A 21,069-nucleotide genomic window follows, 5' to 3' on the forward strand; every position below is an offset into this window, starting at 1 on the left:
CCAAGTGTAAAGTTTGGTGGAGGGGGGATTATGGTGTTGATGTGAACTCTCAATATGAGGTCCAAAGAGATGTCAATGCACGTAAAGGGACCATTATTAAACAAACCTATCACAGAGAGCAGCAACGTTAGGAGTGACCAGATCAATCAATACGTGATTAAATCTTAATTTTTTTTAAAAAGGACAAGCTCAGAAGACAATAAAATAGATGATTGTATAATTCTTTTCTTGGTGAAGTCAAGTCAAGGACATTCTCGAGCAGATAGGTGTATCAAAGTTTTCAAACAAGAGACACCTTATTTAATTCTTAATACTTAATCAATTAATAATTATATTTGTGTGTCCAATTATGTTTGAGCCTGTGAAAATTGAGGTGTATTTTTGTTTAATTTGTGAAATTAGTTTTTTGTTAAACTCCTTAAATAAATCAGAAAGTCTACTCTTCAACCATTTGCTTCATTTAAAATTCATTGAGATGATGTAATGAGGCAAAATTATTATTATTATTATTATTTTTAATGCTAATGATAATACTGCTACTACTACTACTAGTAATAATAATAATAATAATAATAATAATACAGAGGTATTTCATAATACTGCCACTACCATTGACATAATTGGTGTATATATATATATATATATAGAGAGAGAGAGAGAGAGAGAGAGCGAGAGAGAGAGAGAGAGAGAGAGAGAGAGAAATGTATTTATTTATTTGTTTTTTATTTATTTTTTCCTTTCCCAATGGAACACGAATGAATGGATTTAATCATATATAGTATTTTAAATATAATATGATAAATATTATATTATAATTATTTTATCATTCTAATATTCTAATATTATTTATTATAATATAATAAATATTATCATTAGAGTTTTTCACTCATCAGGAGAGTTGCAGGTTTTTCGTGGACGCGCAGCTCGCTCCCCCTCAGTCGAGTTCACACGCTTTGCGCGTTCCTGGTTAGTGGAGTTCACACGCCTGCGCGCTCACGGGCAGTCAGTCGAGTTCACACGCCTGCATTTCAGACACACACACACATACTCAGCAGTCAGGAACCTGTGTTTTTACACACACGATCGTTCATTTTCGGAAGGCGGATTTTTAGCCTCCAACGGTCTGATTTTTTTTTTGTTTTTTTGAAAATTAAAGCCGTGCGGGAGCTTATGTGCATGAACGGGGAACGGCGCGCGCAGGATGGTTCGGGAAACCAGACACCTCTGGGTGGGAAATTTACCCGAACATGTTCGAGAAGAGAAAATCGTGGAGCATTTTAAACGGTGAGTTTTGCTAGTTTTTTTTTTCTGCGCCGACGAAGCTGCGGTGATGCTAAGCTAAGCTAGCTTTCGCTAAGCTAAGCTAAGCTAACGCCAGGTTTCCTCGAGATGGCCTCCGTTTCGGAGCGGCTTCAGCCCGCGCTGAAACAAAAAACACCACGCACCCCTAATATGGGCTCCCAGCTCACATTTTAGGACCATTTATGGTCAAATGTATTTTTTAAAACGCACAAAGCTTACTTGTGGACGATCTATACTCATATTAAACCGTTTTAACCCTCACCGAACTGGCAGGTCGGTTAGCTAGTTAGCGCTAGCTGCTTGCTCATTTTACCTTCTTTCCTCGCCTGGTTTTTCGCTTTCCTCGCCTAAATATCTTACTTTAACTGCTTCTACGTGTTAAACAACGTGTTCTAACACAAAAGCCACAGTCTTTACTAGTCGTGAAACATCCAAGTTGAGTCATTTTTGGTCTGTGGGCGAAGTTAGCTGGCTGGCTGGCTGGCTAACCCCAGCGAGCTAATCTGAGGTCTGAACAAATTCGTTTGAAAAAGCGAAGTCGCAGTTTTGCAGCTCTGGCTGATTAGATCGCTGTAAGTTGGCGTTTTCTCTAAAATATGATCGCTTACACAACACTATCGAGCTGTAGTCTGGTGGGAAGTGTACGTTAGACTGCTTTTAACTTAGTTTGATCATTTTAATCAGCTTCCCTGAGAAAGCATTGCCATTTTGAAGCATGCCCGACACACCAACCAAGTTTGAATCCTGGACCTGAAGTTACAAAAACTGCAAACATCAGTGCTGATAATAAGATACACGTTTCAAACTAGGGTATAAATGTTGTTAAAGACTAGACAAATTAGTCAGTTATGGGTAATATTAAAAAATAATTGTGAAAATATTGCCACAATGTATCTGTGCTTGGAAAATGTAAAGATGAAAAGTATTAAATATGAAATATTGTTAAATTTTAAAACTTAATTGTTCCAGCATGATCCAGCCAACACTCTGGGCTCATATGGCTTTAATGAGTATAAATAGATTACAATCAAATCTCACTCCAATGCTGATGTGTTAATCTGATGCTTTCAAGCAATGTGCTTTGCAGTTTCTGTTTGGACTTTCCAAACTGCTTTGAATCTCATTAAATAGTTTAAAATATATATTTTTTTCTATTATAAGCTACTTTAAATACTGCCAGTCTTTACTGTGTGGTCAGAAAATGTACCACAGAAATGGTAATTGTTGCTGTGAGCTGATATAATTGGATTTTTCTGTCGATACGGATGTTGAAACTGTGCGTGTATAAAAAGCTTAACGTGATACTAAACACACTTGTTTGCAGTGCATAATAGTGTGATAACTTTAAGTGGTCATATAAATGTATGAAGGGTTAAAAGTGCCCGACTGGCCCCTAAATGCTCAACCCTTCCAGGACCCAATGGATGTTTTATCAAATATGGGTTTAAGTTGCTGTTTAAATCTATGCAGTTGAGTTGAATTTCTGCTCTATTGCCATCATACATATGCACAAGTGAACACAATCTAAATGGGCTATTCTGAGGTATATGCATATATAATTGGTATCACAGTGATTTATTTTTTGTTTTTCTTTTTAACTCTGCCAGTAAAATGACTGCCTCTTTCTGTGTTCCCAGGTATGGCAGGGTGGAGAGTGTCAAAGTCCTCCGCAAGAGGGGATCAGAGGGCGGCGTGGCAGCCTTTGTGGACTTCGTTGACATCAAGAGTGCTCAGAAGGCTCACAATGCAGTCAACAAAATGGGGGACAGAGACCTTCGCACTGATTACAATGAACCTGGCTCGGTCCCCAGTGCAGTGCGGGGACTGGACGACAGCTCCCCCTCTAGCAGTCATGGGAGGGAGGTTGCGGGGTTCTCGAGGAGTGCCGTGGGGCCTGTGTACGGACCCCCGGTGTCTCTCCACACCAGAGAGGGACGCTATGAACGCAGATTAGACGGGTAAGTGGACGCAGTCTCCCTCTGAGCTGCAGGGGGACTATGGTGTCAAATAAAATCGTTTTTCCCCACTGTCAAAGGGTGGTAAGATTTTCGGGGGTTAGGATCAAAAGAGAATAAGACGCGTAATCTAGGAATTGCTCCCTCTTCATTCTCTGAGGCACGACTTCGCTCATGGAATTATTAACCCATATCTCTTGTCATTTTAAGAATGTGTGGATATAAGGTGAGATGATTTCAATATTTGGGAGTACTGTGTGAGCCATGTGTTTCCTCCAAGCTGGATATTACCCCTGTGGAAAATATCCTGGTGAGTTTGGATATTATGATCGTGGGGACATATCTGGTGAGTTTTGGATATTAGGCATTTTCCCCTCCCTCGCAAGTGCTGGATATTACCTGCACTTCCTCGGATCACCTGTCTGGAAGTATTTGCCATGCCATTGATGGATTAAGTACGTACGTGATGTTTTGGGTTTTTTTTTTTTAGTTTTTTCTTTCGTTTTTCTTTTTTACATGAAGCTAGTTTCATTCAAATCTACTCAAGAATCAGATTTATTTTTTTTTTTACCTTGCTCAGTTTGTTTTCCATCTTCCATCTGGTCATTGTGCTAACTCTGTCTTTCATGGTGCTGTGCCAACCCTGGATGTGTACTACACCAATGGATTTAGGACGAGTCTAAAGATCTGATTTTAAAAAGGGCATTGGATTTAAGAAAAGTCAACTTGTTCCTTTTAAAAGGTGAGGTTTGCTGTTCCAGGGTCCATGTGGAGTATTCGTTTGCTGTCAGGGCCTCATTTTCCATCATTTCCAACAGCTAGTCATGTTCAGGGTGGGATCTAAAGACGAGAAACGTGACATGGGCAAAGCAACGGATCATTTTGGAGTGTACTAATAGAAGTCAAAGGCCGAAGATCAGAAGACCTCAATTGGATAGACGAAGAAACGTTTTTCTTGCAGAACCTTGGATCTAACGCTGTTTTTGGATATATGAGCGCAATCCAAAGTTACTGGATTACCAAGCCTTAATGTGGATGTACCTGTCAGTCAGTTCAAAGTGGACTTTACAACTTGCAGCATCTGCGAATTTATGGAAGGTACTTTACAAACCAGAGGATTTTCTATGTACTTCCTCAGTGAAGGATTATCCCAAAGTCTGACTAATTTGTACCATTTGATGGAAGTATGCTGCCACCACAGACTGGGATTACTTTTATTTTTTTTCCCTCTGAATCGAAGAAATCCTGTTTTTGTCGGTTCAAGAAGCTGAACCCAAAGTTTTGTTCCTCTGTGTCCTGCCCTGAAACTGATGTTGGAATTACTCTGCAGTACCTGTGAACATGGATATATTTCAGTAACTTTTGGAAGGATTTTTATTTTTTTGCTTTTGCTTTTTCAGTCCTGTTAGGTGAGACTATGAAGAAAAGAAGATTTTTTTTGTGAAGGGTAGAGTTAGGAATATATTTCTGCCAACTTTCAAGAACTCCCTACTAAATTTTCCATTAATAACAGCCCAGTTTGGATATTCTTGAACATCTTGGAGGATATTTTTATCGTGACGATGCTGAAAATGCCAGGTCTCAGTCTACTTTTTTGGCCCCAGTATTTTTGGCTCACACATTTGCCCGCCAATATTGTATTTGGAATATGTAGGTTCATTTACTTCTCTGAAAAGGTTGGTATTGCCCTGCCTTGTGCACCTTTTTGCGCTTTATTTATCTAACCCAGATATGCACCTTGTCTCTTTCCTCTTTTTCCACTAACCTTAGAGCTTTTAGAAGAAGAAAACTCCATCTTTAGACAGAAAGACCCCATTGATTCTTTCTGAGCTGGTAGTTTGGCTTATTAACCCCTCTTTTTCCTTCTGTTTGTTTCACTTTGTCTTCTCCCTGCTTTTGTCCTCTTCAATGTCAATTCTTGCTATTCCTAGATTTTTCAGTCTTATCTTTTAGTTTTGTTTTAAACAAGGAACGGTAAACATACTATACACACATGAACCACCACAATACTTAATTGTATTTTTGATAACCTTTATTATACTGTTATTCTGTGTTACATAACTTTTAGTTTAGGTTTTTCAACAAGCTAGAAGACACAATGTGCAATGTGTCTTTGTAATTTTCTTGATTAAACTAAAATGGAACACAAAGTATATTAACTATTAATCTTACTGCTAAGTAGCACAATTATTTAATTATTAAATGTTAGCCTGCTTCGAGTATTAACCATCGTCATCATACATTGTTTACTGTTATTGCATTAACAAATTGTTACATTGTCCACTCTTAATTTTAAAGATGTAACTGCATAGTTCAGTATGTTGGAAACCATTAGCCTTGAAAGTAACTAGTAACTAATCTAAAGAGAAACTCAAAGTGCCATAAATGTAAATTAAAAATTTGAGAAAGAAAAAAAAATATTTTGAAATTGAGAATCCACGTAAAGCAGAAAGCTCAAAAGAAGCTAAGTAATGGTTGATTTAATTAAATAGTACTCATTTTACACGGCACTGATGCATAAAGCAATTAAGCTAAATTTGTAGGTTTGCAACGCAATTTGAGCTCATTTTGAAGTAACTGAATTAAACCTAACGTTAACACTTTGACAAATATTTTAACTGACAGCATTTAATGTATTACGTTTTTACGGGATATTGTTGTAATAACAATAATAAAGGCAGTATTTCATTGTTAGCTATCATTTTAAAGAACAATGAGTAACTAACATGTTTAGTTCACAGATATTTGTGTTAGTGATCATTGTGTTTACTGTCTGAGAAAATGAATACGAAATAGGTCTGTCTTTTTGAGTATTCATGTTTTGGGAGTTTAGTGGGAAAGGCTCACCAAAAAGTCCCCTATGTGCAGTGCAGCATCAATGAACAAGTCTTGGAAGACTTACAGTGGCAAATAATTAGTTGAAAGACTTTCAAAAGGTTAAACATCTGTCAGTTTCTGCTGCCAAGCTATCTGCGCAATGATGGTCTATGAGTCCCGCTATGTAAAATAGGATGGAGATGTGATCAAATGCCTGCAGTATAATAATTACGACTAAAACCCTTTTTGTTAAACCTTATTTTAGATAGTTGTTTTATGTAATGGGGTTATTGTGTTCGTTCTATTTATAGTTAATTTAATATATAGTCTGAGTAGGCTGGGTTTTATTTACGTATAATTTATATAAAATGTTTTGCCTGTCCTGGTTTTGATCTGTATTCTCAATCACAGCCTCCTGAGGATTTTAGTTACTGGACATTTTCATGCCATACTTTTGATAGAAAAGAAATGACATTTTACATAAATTACAAAATCACACACCCTTTTTTTTAAAACACTCTGTTAAAAAAAACTAAACATTGTTCAGATTTGTTTGTAATCTAACTTAATCCAAAGCTGTTGTTAATATGGAATTTGTAGGCACCACATTTCCCAGCCCTTTTTATTCCATTGAGGTTGCCAGTTATTTCAGATGTAGGTTCAATAGTTTACATAGATGAAGCAAAAACAATGGGTAGAGCTTCAGTCATGCCGTTATTATATATTATGTATAGCAGTTTAGCTCAATGAAAGTTTAAGACTGGTTTAGGCGTTTGTGAGTGTATATATCTATTCTTGTGAAATTTTGGCTGCCCTGGTCAACAGACACATTTTGTAAAAAAAAAAAAAAAAAAAAAAAATGATCAAATAATTTCATGTGCCATTGAGGCCACATAGAATGTGTATTTATGTAGTTTTCAAGTGTCAAGTTAAGTTACTAAACAGTAGTTCTAATTAAAAAGGCAGAAACATCACTTTAGAGAATTAGTGAACTATGTAGTGAACTTACTTTCACTTTTAAAATGTGAAGTCATGTATAAGCCTGTACAACGGGGAAATGTTTGTTACTAAACCTCTTGTGTGGTTTTAAATCTGATTGTGCGGAGATAGATCAATTTGTGAAATATTGAATAAAATATGACAAGTGCGCTAAAATTAGTAGGAGAACGTGAATTGACGCCCTGTAGCGTATCCCATTCGTTTTCAGTGGGAAACAATTGTTTCATCAGATGCAGGCATGCAGTGCAGAGTCTGAGGACATGTAGTGCGGTGGAAAGTTTAGCAGAGATAAAACTGAATACTAATTAATCTAGCCAGAGCAATTTGTCTATCCAATCAAAAGAGAGCTGCTATTTGTGCGTTAAGTGTCCACAATGCATCATATGAAACATTCGATTCATATTCAAACGTTCCGGTGAAGCATGGAGGAAAGCTCATTATGGCGGTTATCAGGGTTCACTGTCCTTTTTGATCCGTCCTTACCAAATTACAGATGCTTGGATCAACACAAAGCAACACATTTAAGGGGACTCAGGACACTATTGCAGTGTAAATACAGCTTGGTCTTTCTGGTCTTTTTTTTTTTTTTTTTTTTTTTTTTTTTTAATCTTTGCAGTATTGTTTATGTAACTTATAGTAAATGAAAATAATGTAATGAATTGTAAATGTAGTACTTATGCATAAAGTCTTTTAAAAGTGAACATTATTTACTAAAATTTAACATTTTAAATAATTTATGTATTTGTGGGGAAAAATCCATTCAGTTGTTGGCGCTGTTTTGAGGAGAAGTGGAACATAACCTGTGTTCTAACCTGTTCATAACATAACTTAAGTTTAAGTGTGCACATTAATTTGCATTTTTTAAATTTAATTTGTATGTACAAAATGATTTACACAGGTTTACATATCAGAATATTGATATTATGATCATCTAGGGTGGGAATAATCACTTTTGGCTCAAATGACTATAGCGAGACGTTGTAGCATGGACTGTGTTAGGTTATGTAAGATGTTCATTGTAGAGGTTAACTGGTCTGTGGGGCACCACTGTTATGTCCTTGGGAAGCGCTCAGTTTGCGAGAACTCAATTCTCTGTACCCCTTCACTACGACGGCTTAACCCTTTGCTTATTTATACATGCAGCAAACCCTGTGGCATATTGTGAGCAAACACACCACTCAGTTGTAGCAGAGTGCAAAATGATTGTAAAAGAGAAAGATAAAAGGGTACTGGGCGAAGTATGGTGGGTTGTTCTGGAGCCAATGTAGTGAAGTTGTACCAAGAATGGACTTCTCTCACACTGAGTTCCTGCCATTGATGCCAGAGGGGAACAACGACTGCAGAGTGGTACAGACCTTGCCATTACTTGCCATTGTGGATCAGTTTGCCTCCTTAATGAACAATTTCCGTAACCTAATTTAGTCCATGCCGCAACGTCTCGCTAGTGTCATCTGAGCCAACTGTCCCACTATTATGTAGGTGGTCATAATATTCTGATATTTATTTGTGTGTCTTATTGTTTTTTGTTTCGTTTTTTGTTTTTTACAAGCAAGACTGTGAACTGCCAGGATGAATAGTTTTAAACAGTATTCTGGGATGCCTTGGACTTTTGCACAGAACAGTATTTATTTGCATGAACATAACATTGATTTGTTTTTAGTTGATTTTGAATTTGTTTCCTCTCCTTTTCCATCTCTCTTCTCTCGTTCTTGCAGCAGCTCAGACAGTCGGGATCGAGCGTATGAGCACAGTCCTTACGGACACCATGAACGTGGTGGCACTTTTGATAGGCCGCGGCACTACAACACAGACTATTACCGTGACCGCACCATGTTTGCCTCTGGGGTCACCTCCAGCCCAGCAGTCAGTGCAATTAGCGGGGGATTTGACACCCCGGAAACTCATTTCGATTCTCGAATCCGTGATCCCTTCACCTTGTCCAGCTCTGCGCGCAGGGACCCTTACCGTGACGATAGGGGGCGACGCGTTGATAGGACTTACCACCATCGCCGCAGCAGGTCTTCTCACTCCTCACAGTCGCGGCACCCTTCTCCACAGCGGAACACCGGACAGACTCCCAAAGCTCCCCACTCACCCAAAAGAGCCGCAGCCTCTCCAGGCCGAGGTCCACGCTCAAGGTCCCGCAGTCGATCGTCCAGCTCGGACTCCGTCAGTAGCACCAGCAGCACCGGCAGTGGCAGGTAGAGTCTGTAACAACAAGGTGTCTCCTGGAGCGTGTCTATAATACATTGTTTCCCAGCTGTACAAAAGTGGGTGGATGACTCAGTAATCTCAATCACCTACCCAACCACTAACTACGTTAAGATATGAACAGTACAGAGAAGCACGTTTGATACCGCAATGTTTGTTTTTCATTATACCTTTTCCTGTCATTTAGAAGCTTCACACTATGTTTTAGAAGTGTACTCAAACCAATCCTTTCTAGGGTTTCTCTGCACTGTCTCTTTCTTGTTCTGAGGAGATTTTGTTCTTTCCTCATCTTCTGGCAGCAGTGACTCAAACAGCAGTTCTAGTGAGGGCTCTCGTGCACGCTCAGTTCAGTCTGCAGCTACTCATGTTCCTCCTGCACCTCCTCCACTGTCAATGGACTGTGAGGAGCCGCGAAGGAGCTTTGGCATCAGAGTACAGAACCTTCCTGTGCGGTCCACAGGTTAGTATCAGATTTAATTAATTTTTGTATTATTATTTTTTTTAAATAAACCAGTGTTTAGGGTACAGCTTGTTTAAAATGTTACTTTTAAGCTCAACTGTGCCTTTCTCATCCCCAGACACAAGTTTAAAGGATGGACTTTTCCATGAGTTTAAGAAATATGGGAAAGTGACCTCTGTGCAGATACATGGTGCATCAGAGGAACGTTACGGCTTAGTCTTCTTCAGACAGCAAGAGGACCAGGAAAAAGCCCTCAGTGTGTCTAAAGGAAAGCTCTTCTTTGGTATGCTGATTGAGGTGACTGCTTGGAATGGCCCTGGTAAGTACTGAATAAGCTGGTCAGTGTCTTCAGTTTTGTACAATTTAATGCTGGTTTTTGTTAAGTTGTATCTCTCTCTGACAGAGACAGAAAGTGAAAATGAGTTTCGTCCCTTGGATGGGCGGATAGACGAGTTCCATCCGAAGGCTACTCGAACATTGTTCATTGGAAATTTGGAGAAAACAACTAATTACCAGCAGCTACTTGATGTATTTCAGCGCTTTGGCGAGATAGTGGTAAATGTTTGAATCAGTTTTTTTTTTGTTTTTTTTTTTTTTTATATCCACTTTTCTCCTCTGTTTTATACTGTCCTTTTGATATATTACCCCTTTGTTTTCAGGATATCGATATTAAAAGAGTTAATGGTGTTCCTCAGTATGCCTTTGTGCAATACTCTGATATTGCCAGTGTGTGTAAAGCCATCAAGAAAATGGATGGGGAGTACTTGGGTACCAACAGACTCAAGGTATTTATCCCGTTTGTCATGTAATAATAACTACCAACAACAGCCATGCTGATGAGAGAACATCTTACAAAATTAGGCATATAGCACTTTCTCACAAGCATGTTTTGTGCTTTAGATTTTTAAAAAAAATTTGCAATCCATGTTCCTTTGCAGCTTGGTTTTGGGAAGAGTATGCCTACTACTTGTGTGTGGTTAGATGGACTATCATCTAACATCACAGAGCAGTACCTCACACGACACTTCTGTCGCTACGGTCATGTGGTTAAGGTAATTAGCCCACCCTATACATAAAGTGTTGCTTGAATTTAAAATATTAGATGTTTACTAATTGTTGAATAATCTGTTTTACAGGTTGTGTTTGACAGAATGAAGGGAATGGCTCTCGTCTTATACAACAACACAGACTTTGCACAGGCTGCTGTGAGAGAGACCAAAGGATGGAAGATTGGCGGCAATAAAATTAAGGTAGTTATAGTTTCTCCCCCATGCTGGGACCATGTAGTTCTAGTGAATAAACATTGATAATTGTTTCTAATGATTTTTATATGTGCTTTGCATAGGTTGATTTTGCCAGTCAGGAAAGCCAAATGGCATTCTATCGCTCTATGCAGGCATCAGGACAGGATATTCGTGACTTTTATGAACTGCCCACTGACAGAAGGTAAACCTGACAGAAAACGTCAGAATATTGGGCTTTAATATTTGCATCACTTTTGGCAAAGTGGTTGACTTATGTTGATTGATTTTCTACTCTCTCTTTATTAATCAGAGATGAACGAAGACCTCCATATCATGAATTCTCAACAGAGAGGGCATACTATGAGAATGTTCGGACACCAGGGATTTATGCTGAAGACCCTCGCAGAGAATATCCTGCTCGCAGTCGTGAACGTTATACAGAATTAGAGCATTACCAGGGTGAGCACTATGACCCACGCTATCATGAAGACCCTCGTGAATACAGAGATTACCGGGACCCTTTTGAGCAGGACATCAGAAAGTATAGCTACATTCAGCGGGAACGCGAGCGAGAACGTGAACGTTTTGAGGCCGACCGTGGCAGATGGAGTCCCTCCCATCAGCGGCGCCCAATTTCACCCTCTGCTTCCCCATCACCATCTGACCGTGTCTCAAGAGATGCAGAGAGACGTGTGTACAGGCACTCGTCTGAGAGAAGTGGAAGCTGCAGCTCCTTATCACCGCCACAATCTCAGTTTGAAAAGACAGAAAAGTCTCCAGTGGATTACAAGCCAGAAAGTCTGGACAGAGAAATAGAGCAGGCTGAGGCAGACCGTGCAAGTGGGGCAGAGAAGAACAAACGTGGCAGGCGAAAGGAAAAAACTGACAGGGAGAAGGGTGAGAAAGTGAAGTCAAGAAGAGGGAAAGTGCAGTCTCCTAGCATACCTCGCTCTGAAGCAGACAGGGAGCCCAGTTTGGATTCTAACTCTGGGAAAATAAAAGTTTCTGACGTGGATGGCTCAGATAGGCCAAGACATAAAGGTGAAAATGAGCCCTCCCCTTCTGATCCATTGTCTCGACTGGAGCCACAAAAAGGAGAAAGACTTGATCAAGGTAAAAGTGAGTCAGTGGACCGAGATAGCAAAGGAAGATCAAAGAAGCACCAAAAATCTGAACTCGGAAACGAGGGAAAAGAGACCCAAGTGGATTCTGACAGGCTTGCTGCACGGAAGAGGCGTTTTGGTGATCCCGGTTGCAAAGCCATAAGACAGAAAAGGGGTCGTCTTGATGAGGAACAAAGTGCTGGGGTTAGTCAGTCTGCAGACTTTAGTGCAAATTCATCTTTTGTGAAAGAAGCAGAAAATGATGGAAAAACAATAGAAAAAGAAACGCACAAGAGGGAACATTCTAAGTCCAAATCTGAGAGGATAGCGTCTCAGTTTAGTCAAAGGGAAGAGTTAGATCCCAGTACTACAGTTGAATCTCAAAGCACATCTGTGCGGCAAGGAGAGCATTCTGAGCCTAACTTGGAGTCTTTAGACTCAAAATCTCAGCCAGGTGTAGCTAGAAGATTCTCCAAAGATGGAACCCCAGAAAAGGACAACAAAGGTAGGGAAGAGTTTTTGGACATTGATCTTTCTCAGAGTTATCGGAAGCAGATGGAGCAAAACCGTAAACTTCGGCAGCAGCTTCAAGAGCCTGATAAACCAGGAAAAACAGAAACTTCTCAGTGTGTGGACACAGAAGACTTTGAACACCGCAGCTTGGTGCATGAGGTAGGTAAGCCACCTCAGGATGTTACTGATAACTCTCCACCGAGTAAGAGCAAGAAACAGGACCATTTTGATATAGATGTGAGTACCAAGAGAGAACGTGTATACAGAACATCTCGCCCAAAGAGTGAAGACTTGGAATGGAACAACACACATTCTCCAAGGTTTCAACATGGTCCTCAACTTGCAGAGGAAGAATATACAGATGTTCCTCATCTAATTACTGTTAAAGAAGCAAAAGAACTTCCCAAGCCAGAGGATAATGCTCACCCAGACATGGACCTTTCAGTTAAACGGGTGCATACCTCTCAGGTGTCTAAGCAAAGCACACCTTTATTGGATGAACAACAGAGACGATGGGAGAGCCGTTTAAAACAGGACTTGTTACCTGATTTTTCGAGAAATTCTGAAAAAAGACGTTTAAACCGAAAGTATTTGGAATATGGACTTTGGCCTGATTTGGAGCCTGGTGAGGTACGCTCAGACTCTGAGGAGGATCGAGAACACAAACCAAATTCTCCTATGCCTTCGACTTCCATGTCCTTCCCCGAACGGCATCGTGGGGACAGGTTACCAGAATCTAAGCTCACCGCCTCACTGGAGAGGAATAAATTCTATTCCTTTGCTCTTGATCAGACAATCACACCTGATACTAAAGCTTTGTTGGAACGCGCTAAGTCTTTGTCCTCCTCAAGGGAAGACAATTGGTCTTTCCTGGACGGTGACTCTCATTTTGCTAGTTTCCGAAGCAGAAAGGATACAGAAAAGGTAGAGTCAACACCACGACCAACACCTTCATGGTACATGAAGAAAAAGAAAATTCGAAGTGAATCTGAGGATAAAATAGATGATAGAAAGGAAGATCCAAAGCCAGAAGAACAAGAACGACGAGAGCTCTTTGCATCTCGCTTTCTTCACAGTTCTATCTTTGAGCAAGACTCAAGGCGACTTCAGCATCTTGAACGAAAGCATGAAGATTCTGAACATGGCTATCCTGCCCAGCAAGGCCAAACGGATGGCCAGCCTGATTCTGAACCAGTGGTTCTCTTCCATGATCGCTTTATGGAGTTAACAAGGCTGCAGCAACAGAAGATGAAAGACCAAGCTCAGCAAGAGTCAAAGAAAGAGGAAAGTGTAGATGAGAAAGTTAACAGTAAATCAGAGGAGGAAGAGGAACCAACCCAACAAGGCAATACTGCTGAATCTAATGTACAGCAGACTGAAGTTAAACCCATCAGCCCTGTGCAAGCTCTTCAGATAAGCCCTGTCCAAACGCTTAATGTAAACCCTGTACAAGAAACTCCGATTTCCCCACCTGTTTTGACAACTAAAGAGATGTCCCCAAAACAGGAAGCATGTAATGTCGAGACCCCTTCTCCTAAGCAGGTTGATCTACCAGTAAAGGAAGAAAAGCAGCCTGAACCGCTCTTGGCGACTCATCCACTCCCTCAAGAAACATCAGAGTCAAATAGCTCCGAATGCCAGGAGGTGAAGCCTTTAGTTAATGAGATGAAAGTAAACCCAACTAATGTTGTGGAAATAACTAATAGAGATGTTGAGCCGCTCTCCAATAGTGAAATGCAGACTGCTGACCCACAGGTTATCTATGAACCAGAACCTGAGCCACAAACCAAGCCCCCTGAGCTACAGAATTCTCCATCCCCTATGACTGTCGATGAAGCAGACAAGTTGGAAAAACAAGAGCCTGTAGCCAAAGGAACTGAACCTACAGTCAAAGAGGTTGACTCTAAATGTGCTGATGGTTATGGAGTGGAGGAACCAACCTCTCCTCCTCCAAGGTCAAGAAATAAGAAAGCCAAGGCCTCACCTCCCACACCAGTAGTCCCTTTGACCTCGCCAAACACACCAGATAAACAAAGCACCCGCAAGAGTGAACGCATTGATAAAGAAAGGCATAAACGTTCATCTTCTCCAAGAGGGGAGTCATCTAAAGCAATTTCAGACAAGTCAAGCAAGTCTCCCATCCATAGTCTTGACCCAGAGCAATCTGTGGAGCAAAATGCTCCTCCTGTAAGGGCAAGGCGCAGGAATGTACGTTCTGTTTATGCAACTGTAGTTGAGGGTGAATCTGGCCCGCAAACTGGCAAGGATGTTGAATCACCACGCAGTGCACGCAAACGTGGTATGGACAAAGATGGCGGACAACAGCAGCAGCCTGAACCAGACAGCCTTACTGTGCCAGCAACTTCAAGACGGGGACGTCCACCCAAGAATCGACGCCAAGGAGATGAATTTCTAGCTGGAAAGAGTGAGCGGTCAAAAATAACAGAGACCAAAGAGATGGACATAAATGAAACTGGAAATAATGAAACGGTCACTAAAGTGGGCAAAGGAAAACATTCCCCCTACGTATCCAAAACAACAAATCCGAGTCCCTCATCTGTGTCTGGACTTGGGAAAAAAGGAGACAAAACAGATAAAGTGCCCGAGGCAAACGCTCAAAAAATAGAGCCTACGGAGATGGATATGGATTCTCAGGACAGCACAAACCAGCGTGAACGGGATCCTTCAGGTGAAAATAAGTCAAAGGAGGAACATAAACCACAAGGTAGTTCTGAACTAAAGCAAGAGAAAGACCATGTAAATCAAATGGAGAAAGACCCTGGAGGCCAAGAAAAACATGAACCAATACAAGAACATTCTTCTTTGGATAAAAGCGGAAGGACTAAAACAACTCGAGTAAACCGCAGTTCAAAGCTAATGACCGAAGATAAATCTCTTGGTCTCAAAAATCTCAGAATCAGGCTTGATGTGACAGAAGTAACTGTAAGGCTTCAAACGGGTGAGAATGAATCTGGACATGATGAGTCTCCTAAAAAGACTGTGCCAGTTACATCCCCCAAAGACCAGTTACTGGAACCTAAGTTTGTGAAGGATGTTGTGGACGATGGAAATACTAAAGAAGAGGCTGTAATGGCTCCTGCAAAGGTCAAAGATCCTCACGAGGCATTGTTGTCACGTCAGATGGAGCTTGAACAAGCTGTGGAGAACATTGCCAAGCTTACAGAAGATCCTACTCCACTTCAATTCAAAAGCCCAACAGAGACCCAACCCCCTTTATCTGAACGTGTAGAGGAGCCTGTTCAAGAAACAGAAGACGAAAAACCTGCTAATCCTGCTAGTGAAACTGAACTTGCTGCCGCTATTGATTCCATCACGTCTGAAGAGGTGTCTTGCAATCTGCCACAAGACCCAGTCATCAGCTCTGTCATAGATACAGACCCTGATATTCAGACTTTAGTCCCAGACGCTAAAGTTGCTGAAAGTAACTCTGGCACTGTCCAGGAGGAGACCTCCAATGCAGGAACCCCTAGAAAAGGTAAAGGCAGAGCAAAAGCCCAGAAGAGAGCCAAAGGTCAAAAGGCCAGTGTAAACAAGAAAGAAGCAAGCAAAGAGATACCACTGGATCCAGAGAGTCCCTCTGTGAAATCTCTAGAATCCATCCCAGAGTTACCAACGGTCACCGAGTCTTCACCACCAGTTACTACTACTGTTATTACTCCTTCATCTAAGCAGGATATGAACTTGACAACTAATGTCCCTGATGTCCCAAAAGCAACAGAGGTTCCTCTGAAAGAACAACCTGATCTCCCAAAGTCCTCTGGTCCAGTAGCCAATAAAAGCCCAACTTCCCTCAAACATCTGTCCAATCCTTATGAGTGCACATCCCCTTCCCTGTCTCCCACAAGTATTTGCCTCAAACCTTCACAGCCAAGACTCCCAGTTTCCCCTACAGACCGGTTGAATCAACCCAAAGAGACTGCGGTACTATCCCCTTCAGTAACACCTTCAGTTCCAACAGAGAATCCGGCATTACTCTCAGATTCCTCTCCCCATGATGCCAACACCAGTGATTTGCGTAAAATTCTTACCAAGCCAAGAAGTATACCTATCCCAGATATTAGTCCAATTCCTGGGAGCATGCATGTAAGGGAGAGCGATGCCAAGGGTGCACCACATGAAAATAGGCACATTTCAGCCCAACCAGTAGTTCGACCACCAGCCTCCTTGCCATCTCCAGAGGCAAAGCAAGTCTTTAGTGAGAAGTCGGTCATTTCGGTCATTGCCTCCACGGCTACCTCAGTCATTAGTCGAGTTGGCAATTCCTCAGAGTCTGAGGAGAAGCCTAGCCTTCCAATCGGAAATCCTTTTGTTGAGAAACAGCCTCCAAAACAGATGTACCAACCAAGCATGGATGACAGTAGCGCCTATCATGGCCCAACAGTTGGAGAGGAAGGTGGAAATGCAGGTCGCTACATAGTGGAGAGCACATCCCTAAGTACAGGCCCTACTGCCGGACTCCGGGTGAATACCTCAGAGGGAGTGGTAGTGCTGAGTCACTCGGGACAAAAAATTGAGGGACGACAGCGGATTAGTGCCAAAATCAGTCAGATTCCTCCTCCTAGTGCTGTGGATATAGAATCACAGCAGCTGGTGTCCATGCCCCAGATCAAGCAAGACCTTTACAGTGCCTCTCAGCCAGCTACACCTAAGGGTTCCTTACCTCCTTCAGACCATGGTCATGCTTTGAAGTCACAGCCAAATGTCCCTTCTATTAAGCAAGAAACTGGGTTAGATAAACTAGATCCATATACTTCACTTCAGAGTGGGGTTGTAAAAAGACTACAGCAGACATCTGGACCTTCACAAGTAATGGGTTTCCATCACACAGACTATGGTATGGTGATGAAACATCCCAAAAAAGGAGAAGGAAATGAATCTCTTAATGTGGAAAGTGTGAAACCTGCGTGGGTGTCAACTATCAGCCCTGCCATAAGCCCTCACCTGCCCTCTCCAGCTGGAAATCATGTTGGGTTTATAGCAGGCACCCCTACAGATAGAGCCCCTTCACATATTCAGTCCAAACAAGAACCACGGTCCCCACGGAAATCTGGGCACCCCCATTCCCCCTTTGTGCCTTCTTCAATTGGCTCTTCATCTCCTAAAGGTGTTTCTATGGTATTGCCCACTGGTTTGTCCACAATGTCTCAGTATGTCCCAAATGTACATCACTCTGAACAGTCAGTGATCATGCCCCCTCACAGTGCACATGGAAACCTTGGAAGAATGTCCCCTCACCGCGTAGGTCAGACCATTCCCATCGGTCACCTTTCTCAGGGAGAGGTGCGAGTTAACACGCCACCGCTGTCGATAATGAACTACAGCATTCACACCGATGGCCTCGGCTCAACCTGGCCCCCTGGTCAGCAGCGCCCAACATCTCCCCAGGCTGTGGGAAACAGAGAAATGGTCCTCAAAGTTAATCCAGCCAATACAAGAGGCCATGAAGGAGGTGAGGATGAAGCAAGACGATTTCACCCAGCAATTGGAAGACCACCAACGACTCAGCTGAAGCCGGAGTCAATACCAGCAGAATACCGTGGGCCGATTCACAGTGGACTGCCACTGGAACGATTTAATGTGTCACCAAGAGACATGCGAATGCTAATGCATCATCAGCAGGGGGAGCGCCCAGCTGCAGAGCTTCATCAGGGACATATTGCTGAGGCAGTCCCTCCAACCTCAACCCCCACCAGCATTACGTCATCTCATTCTCCACGAGCACATCTATTACAAAAGAGTGTGGCTGACAAGGATGCTCTGAAACCGTCTGAATTGAAGAGGAACACGTCACCTTCTGGAAAAGATGGAATGATGGGAATTAGAGGTGCAGTGCCTTCCATGGCCTCTCCCCAGCGGGTACAGCTTATTCCCTCAGGAGCTGTGCCACCCTATTCTGAGTATTCAACGATGTACACCAACTTGCGCACTGTCCACTCACAGTTTCCTGAAAGTTCCCCTTTAGCGATTGCGCAACCTCCTCGCAATATAACTCCCTCACAGGTGGGTAAAACTCTCATGCTAAAATACTTGTGCTGCATATTTCAGATTTGAGCTGCGCTGACGTGTTTTTGTTTTTGTCCTGCTAAGGGTGTTCAAGAATCAGACCACAGTCAGGTACAGACTGAAGGTAAAATGGAGCATGTTGGACACCAGCAAGTCAGCATGGTGCAGCTTCTGACGGTACGTTATTCAGACCAAAGTGTTAAACACTTGGAAGAAATGTTTTTCTCCAGGGGACGTCCAAGGGAGGTTAGAGTATAAATAAAGGGTTCACTGCTGATTTTTGATTGGAGGTTTTCTCTATATTTGTCGAAACAGAAGTACCCAATTGTGTGGCAAGGCTTGCTGGCATTAAAGAATGACACTGCAGCTGTCCAGTTGCATTTTGTGTGTGGAAACAAGTCTCTTGGCCTTCGATCTCTTCCTGTGCCAGAGACTGGCGCTCACCTCCGTATTGTTCAAAGGATGAGGTTAGAGACTCCGCAGCTTGAGGGAGTGGCTCGCAGAATGACTGTAAGTTCCTAAATTAAGTAAGACTTTTTATTATTATGTTGTTTTTAGGGGGCACAGGAACATTTATTTATTTATTTATTTATTTTTGTCCATCCTTTTGTAGGGTGAGAGTGACTTCTGCCTCTTGCTGGCCATGCCCTGTGGTCGTGATCAGGAAGATGTCGTGAGCCAGACGCAAGCCCTCAAATCGGCTTTCATCAACTACTTGAAAGCCAAGCTAGCTGCAGGCATCATCAATGTGCCCAATCCTGGCTCTAATCAGGTATGTGCTTATTGTTCATATTCATGATGCCCAGTTTGGGATGTGATGAAGCATGCAGATACATTTTGTTACTTCTGAAACATCTACAACTTCTTAATATGTTTAACTTCAGTATTTAGACATGTTGTTTTAAAAAGGTGTTGAGATGAAAGTAGTAAGGAGGTATTAATATTAAAACGTTATGCCCCCTCCCCCCCCTTCCTTTTTTTTTTTTTTTTTAGCCTGCCTACGTGTTGCAGATATTTCCTCCATGTGAGTTTTCAGAGAGTCATCTTTCACGACTCGCTCCTGATCTCCTCAGCCAGATCTCCAGTATCTCCCCTCATCTTATGATTGTCATTACCTCAGTGTGAATCTGCATTTCCTCAGACTGAGCTCTACCCACATCAGCTCTCACCCTGACTCGCCGCCTCCACAGCTGTGTTTGCATTTACAGCCTGAAGGAACTCTGGAGATATTAGTGTTGTTTGTCTGGAATCCTACATATCAGTCTTTAACTCTAGTTCGTCTTTCCTCTGGTGGCCATCCCGTCTCTCCGAACAGCTCAAGGATTTGTCTGTCTGCAACACCACTCCGGGTTATGTACAAGCTAATTTGACCATTTCTGCTGTATTTGTATTTATTGGTGAATTTTTATTTTTTTGCGTATGGAAATTCTTTGGGAAATCAGGATGTTTTGAAGAACAAGGAAAAAAGAAGAAAAAAGGTGACGAACTGGACGCTAACTTTTTTTTTTCTTTTCTTCATTCTTCAGTGATTCAATTCTATTAATTTTTTAAACAGATGGATAATAGAAATCATTGTAACAGACTAATGGGTTTTTAAGTAACCATGCACATTCATTGGTCAGTGCGCCTTCTGAAGAGGAAATAACGTTGGGAATGTACATTTCAGGGGATCTTCTCATCAGCCTTGCTTTGTCACTCACTTTGCTAATCCAGATTACAGCAGACTCATCCGTCGGCTCAAAACAGACAGCCAGCTGCAGGACTCTGGAGTTTTCGGATTGCAGGACTGTAAATATTTTAAATATTTAAAACCCTGGCAAGTTGGCTTAAAACCAGGAGAGTTGCCCGTTATTATTTTCGACCATGGAACTAACCACCGAAATCTTCAGTGGAAGAGATGAGCGAGGAACATCGACACAAAGCCGAACTTAAATTTGTGATGTAAATACTTAGACTTTTGGGCTGGCAGCTCTTGCGAGGGTTTGTTGCGGGCACTTCAGTTTTTCTTACTCAAATAAAAAAAGATCCAGAAAACTTGAATATAACGGTCACATGCTCTCTCATTTCATTGTTTGTGTTTATTGATCCTCCATGAGAAAAATCATTTTGTGTGAAATAAATGTGTCTAACCAAACAAAAACATCAACAGTAATACTTTTGTGTTTTTGGTGTAAGAACAGAGATGGTTTTACAAGGTTTGGTTGTGCTAATTTGGACGAAGGGTTCTTCTCGAAGGACACATTGTTAAAACCATTTGAAAATTGAGGACCGGCTCCTGTGGTTTGGCTTCTAGTGTAAAATACTGTTGATGCACACTGCTGTAAACTACAATTCAAAAAGTAGCTGTTCTCATTTTCCTTCACATATCAATATCATGACATATAATGAATCATTGACTTCTGGTGATATCTTTTTTTTTTTTTTTTTTTATTATTGCAGAT

General features: G+C 41.5%; 1 protein-coding gene across 3 annotated transcripts; it reads left to right on the plus strand.

Annotated features, from left to right (window-relative positions):
- Positions 1–989: 989 nt before the first annotated feature.
- Positions 990–20,768, plus strand: LOC140542629 (msx2-interacting protein). 3 transcript variants are annotated; one of them, XM_072665436.1, is made up of 15 exons: positions 990–1,284; positions 2,940–3,260; positions 8,789–9,274; positions 9,584–9,744; positions 9,863–10,063; positions 10,148–10,299; positions 10,404–10,529; positions 10,683–10,796; positions 10,881–10,994; positions 11,090–11,190; positions 11,299–18,625; positions 18,713–18,805; positions 18,944–19,138; positions 19,242–19,400; positions 19,622–20,768. In XM_072665436.1, the coding sequence occupies exons 1-15, from the start codon at positions 1,202–1,204 to the stop codon at positions 19,751–19,753; spliced, it is 9,765 nt and encodes a 3,254-aa protein (XP_072521537.1). In that variant the 5' UTR covers positions 990–1,201; the 3' UTR covers positions 19,754–20,768. The 3 variants fall into 3 exon arrangements, with proteins under 3 accessions (XP_072521537.1, XP_072521538.1, XP_072521539.1); XM_072665437.1 differs by having other exon boundaries at positions 9,587–9,744; XM_072665438.1 differs by lacking the exons at positions 990–1,284; positions 2,940–3,260 and adding an exon at positions 3,273–4,933.
- Positions 20,769–21,069: the final 301 nt, after the last annotated feature.

The sequence above is a fragment of the Salminus brasiliensis genome, chromosome 21 (genome assembly GCF_030463535.1).
Source record: "Salminus brasiliensis chromosome 21, fSalBra1.hap2, whole genome shotgun sequence".
Taxonomy (NCBI): Eukaryota; Metazoa; Chordata; class Actinopteri; order Characiformes; family Bryconidae; genus Salminus; species Salminus brasiliensis.